General features: G+C 35.6%; 1 protein-coding gene across 1 annotated transcript; it reads right to left on the reverse strand.

Moving 5' to 3' along the window:
• Positions 1 to 547: 547 nt before the first annotated feature.
• LOC131166552 (wax ester synthase/diacylglycerol acyltransferase 11-like) lies at positions 548 to 3,886 on the reverse strand. The gene is made up of 7 exons (XM_058125144.1): positions 3,593 to 3,886; positions 2,934 to 3,500; positions 2,514 to 2,615; positions 2,341 to 2,412; positions 1,755 to 1,964; positions 952 to 1,089; positions 548 to 694 (listed from the first exon to the last, which is right to left on the reverse strand). Exons 1-7 carry the CDS (start codon positions 3,884 to 3,886, stop codon positions 548 to 550), a joined length of 1,530 nt encoding a protein of 509 aa, XP_057981127.1.
• Between the last annotated feature and the right edge of the window lie 845 nt (positions 3,887 to 4,731).

A 4,731-nucleotide genomic window follows, 5' to 3' on the forward strand; every position in this document is an offset into this window, starting at 1 on the left:
TAAAACTATGTTTGGGAGTATGGTTAGTTTTTGGATTTGGATTTGAGAAGATTTTAACAAATTTCAATATAGTTTTACACTACATTTTGTCCAAATCTAATTAAATCTCTTCAAAGATGGGATACATAAATACATTCAAGATGCATGTTGTACTTATTTAAATAAAATATTTTTACTAACAAAGCAGTAGTGTTTGCATTTATTATTGGATGATCAACTAAAGTCCATTACATGCTAATTGATTAGCTAGCATAATATAATTGAATGTGCACATATAAGGCAGATTAGATCTACCACATTATCCATATACTAACCTAATAAAGCAGTGACAACTCATACACTAATACAAAGACTATATAACTTAAACATAGTTTTCTTTAAAAAAAAAAAAAAATTCATGAGTTTTCAGTGTTTTAGGAAGTTTGTCCATGATTAATGACATGGTAGACTTGGTCTACCTAATAATTATTCCACATATAGTGCGAATATATGAACTTTATATTTTTGCTTGATTCAATGTGATCATCCATCTTCGCAAGCTCTCTTGCTACATATGGCATGCAGTTGCTCTGATGAGGTTGAAGGATTCCTCAAGATCATCACACAGCTCCTGAGGATTAGGAATTGTGTCTTCGTCTGCTGACATGACAACTGTTATCTTGTCCATATAACTAACAACGTGTATCATCAATGCCTGTAACGCAGAGGATATATACATATGCAATTAGCTAGCTAGCTAGCTCAAGAAATTAAGTATGATTACTCATATTAATTGGTCATCATTCAATAGCTAGTGCGACTGTAGGAATGCAGAGATCTGCAAGATGAATAATTCAGCATGCAGGTTGATTTACTGATTCTTAATTTGACGCGCATTAATATCTTTCATTCCTAGCTAGCAAAATAAAGTAGATCAATAGCAATATAATCGTTAATCATGGGGTTGCTTACACTTGGTTGACCAAAGCAGCTGGGTGCAATGTAGGCTATGGGACAGCCAATGAAGCCAATTTCCTCTTGTGGCCCAACCACATTTGAGAACCACAGCGTAGTGCGAGAGGGAACTCTATAGGACAGAATGCTTGCAGCCTGTTGACCATAGACGTACATAGGGAAGAATGAAGTCAAGTTAGTCAATCTATAGTTAATTTTAGATGTTTCGACATGTTAAGTAATTGGTAGCTAGCTTGTATTAATTGCTTGTTGATGAAGTCCTCATCACTTTTTTTCTTTTAGGGTTTTTGCAAAGCAATAAATTAAAACCCATTTAGATGGTTTGAATAAGGGGTCACAGAAGGTGTGTGTGTCTATATATATATATATGTCTATATATATATATATATATAGACATCGTTTTGATTTTTGAAACATCACAGTCTGTAATTAGTCTGCACTTCTCAAGAAATTAAGAAATTGAACACAGTGGAAGCTATAGGGGTAGCAATGAAACTTAAAGCCATCCTGCACAACCCAACTCCCCCAGGGTTGCATGGCCCAGCGCGTAGGGTGATAGCTAATAAAGCATATTAAAACATTTATGTACAAACAATTAGGAAAGCGTAAGGCTGACATCCCATTCATGGAATGATATTCAGTGTACCATTACATTCAGTCCTTGCCTCTTTGTGATTGCACGGTCACAGTTCAGCTAGCAGTTAATGTTCTTTAGTACGTAGGTATCAAAAAGGCAAAAAGATTTTAGTATGGAACACGGAAATGGGAATACTAATTAATTAATTAATTCATATATATACCTTAAAGCCAAATAACTTGGGGATCAATTTAGCCATGTGAGAAACGCAAGTAGCTTCAAAAGAAGCTTTCTTTCTGTCCATAGCCACCTTAGCTCCACGAACATAATCAAGTGGGTCATCTCGTAATGCTATAGTTAAAGGGAGCAGCACATACCCAATCGAGTTCCCCCACCTTGCCTTGCTTCCCTTCTTCATCATCTCCGCTAATTCCTATATACACACACACATACACACACACACACACACACACACACACACACACACACGAAAGAAGAAATTTTAAGCGTAATTATACATATGTGTATGTGTGTGTGTTTAAATATATAAAAGTACCTTAATTATCTATCATGCATGCTAAAAAACCAGGCCATACTAAAATTTTTGTTAAAAAATTTTGATATGTTCTTGCAAAATGATGAATTTTCCTGCCACTATGCATTTTCAGAACTCATGAACATCATGATTATTAAATTATAAAGGTTAATTAACATCATGATCTATGTTTGTATAACAATTATATCCGATGTAGGCTTGAAATCATTTGTGTAAGAATGAGCTAGACGTGAAGGATTAGAGAAGCACTCACATGGATTCCTGTTTTTGGTCTTACATTAATGAAATGGGTTGCTCTTAGGCGAATTTTCTCTGGAAGATTGCACTCCTTCTTTGTTGTTTCCTCTGCCTTTTTGCTCTGATCACCTGCCATATATATGAATCAATAACATATGTATAAAATATGAATTGTCAATTACTCTAAACAGAGTGCACCATGCAGTGAAAGTAAGCTTTATTACCATATTTCCTGTTGAGATACCGAGATAAACCAGCCTGTGTAACTCCCAGCATTACGTTGTTGATGGTCTATATAAAACCAAATTAAACTTTGTAACTTAATTAATTAGCTCCTATTCACGTATTAGGTTTATAGTCCAAATATTTCAGATTATATATAATTAGAAATAATTTATATCTAATATATACGACAGCGTTGATTTATATAGGAAATCGTCCCCTTCCACATGTTCATGTGTTTGTTTCTTAAATTATATATTTATTGAAAATGTGTCTTCCTCTGATATTAATGAATGTAAGATCAATCTGCTTCATATTTAATATTTAAAATATAGAAGCACGACATGTGGAGGGAAGATCTTCTATAATTTTCCCAATTTGACATACAGTGTTTGTGGCCTTCTTCACCAACTTGACATCATCAAGGCTAAACGTGCGGTGAATGATTCGTCGGCGAGTGGTTGATGAAGCTTTGGTCAGACTCAGAGGTGTTTTTGTGTCCGTCAGAAATAACAAAGTTAGCAAAAACATAAAGATCCCCGTAATGGTATTCCAAGCCAACCATAGAAATGACCACAAATATTGGAAAGACATGGTCGATGATGAACTTGGTCTGCTTGTGGTTAATGGAATTGAGGGCAGTGCCTGAGGATCAGAGGTTTTGCGGGTGCAAGCAAGCAGAAGGGAAATGAGAGATGTGCCGTCGCCGAGGGAGTGGTGGAACCTGAAGACGCTGACGGCCTCGGCATTGGAGGTTTTCACGTTGAGGATGTGGAGATCCCACAAGGGTTTGGACATGTCGACGGTGGTCGCGCTGAGGTTACTTATGTATTCTTCAACAAACTGGTCTGGTGACTCCATGTTTGGTTTTAGTTGTGGGACTATAACATGGTTTTCTATGTCCACCTTCGTTGGGAGCCATTTCATCTCCTTGCCTTTTTTCTCGTCCAAAACCTACATCTCATGAATTGTTCTTTTAGTTAGTACGTTTGCCAAAACAAAGTTAAAAATTGTGATCGATCATATCAGACCACACCGCTGCTTACCTGCAAACTGGAGAAACGAGGGTGGTGGAGGAGATTGCAGAGCAGGTTGGCTTTGAAGGCGTGGATGTTGATTTGAGTCTTCCAGCCAATGATGGTAATGATATAAAGGTTGCAATCAGGTTCATGAAATAGGCGAGCCATTGGACTCAACGGCGCCAGTTCTTCGATATTAGCAGCCCCCATCCTTGCCGCTGCTGCTGCATCTTCTTCTTTAAGATCAGTTCGAATAGGTTTAAGAGTACTGCTTTGCCTTCTTGACACCAGATCATGATCATCATCCCAATTTGTATCCATAGCTAGGTGGCTCTGAATAAGAAAAAGCACGGCTGCAGGAATCAGATGTGCAGGAATTAGCTATGCTAGTGGTGACTCATGTGATGAAGGCTATCCCCTTTTTATAGGAAACTATTGGAAGCACGTGAAAAATATTTTTTGAAAATATTTAGTTTAAAATGTCAAATATCAATCTCACATTTATTACATCAAATGGACAAATTAAAAAAAAATTAAAATAATCAAATTGCTCTTTGGTCAACAAATCATGCTTTCTCATGATAAAATAAGCTTTAGATTTTTATTATAATTACCAAAAATACAATATAACCATCAAGGTATATGAACTTTAAAGTTCTATGCACATGTTGGCAAAAAAAGAGGATGAATACCAACATTTGCGCAACAAAAATTTTGAATAGTTTCATACAATATCAAATTAAATTAAATTAATGCAAAAAATTTAAAAATAATATAAAAAATATTAATAATAAATTTATTAATAGTCATATGCACTAAAAATAAATCTAATAGAATGTCTTTTTAGGCATCTTTTAATGATACATTCCTATTGCCAACTAAATATTTAAAAATTAAATTAGTAGATTAGAATATTTTGTTGTGTTTGGGCAATTTGTCCAAGATTTATCTAATACGCAAAACTTTCTACATATACTCCCAATCAATGCTTCAACATGCTACTTATCAAATCCACACACCGTATACACATACAACCTTTGTGTGTATGCCCCCGCGCGCGCGCGCGCGCACACACACACACACACGTATGTATGAGTGAATAGGAATGGTTTATTCATTGGCATTTGTATGAACAGTAAACCTAGTAAAATGGTTTTTTAGACATA

The sequence above is a fragment of the Malania oleifera genome, chromosome 10 (genome assembly GCF_029873635.1).
Source record: "Malania oleifera isolate guangnan ecotype guangnan chromosome 10, ASM2987363v1, whole genome shotgun sequence".
Lineage (NCBI taxonomy): Eukaryota > Viridiplantae > Streptophyta > Magnoliopsida > Santalales > Ximeniaceae > Malania > Malania oleifera.

Bases quoted from the DNA above. Each gene is read 5' to 3' on its own strand.
- LOC131166552 (XM_058125144.1), bottom strand. From the start codon at position 3,886: ATGGATACAAATTGGGATGATGATCATGATCTGGTGTCAAGAAGGCAA. The intron at 3,501-3,592 runs GTAAGCAGCGGT...CATGAGATGTAG, and splicing joins CTCGTTTCTCCAGTTTGCAG to GTTTTGGACGAGAAAAAAGG. The intron at 695-951 runs GTAAGCAACCCC...TCTGCGTTACAG, and splicing joins GCTGCTTTGGTCAACCAAGT to GCATTGATGATACACGTTGT.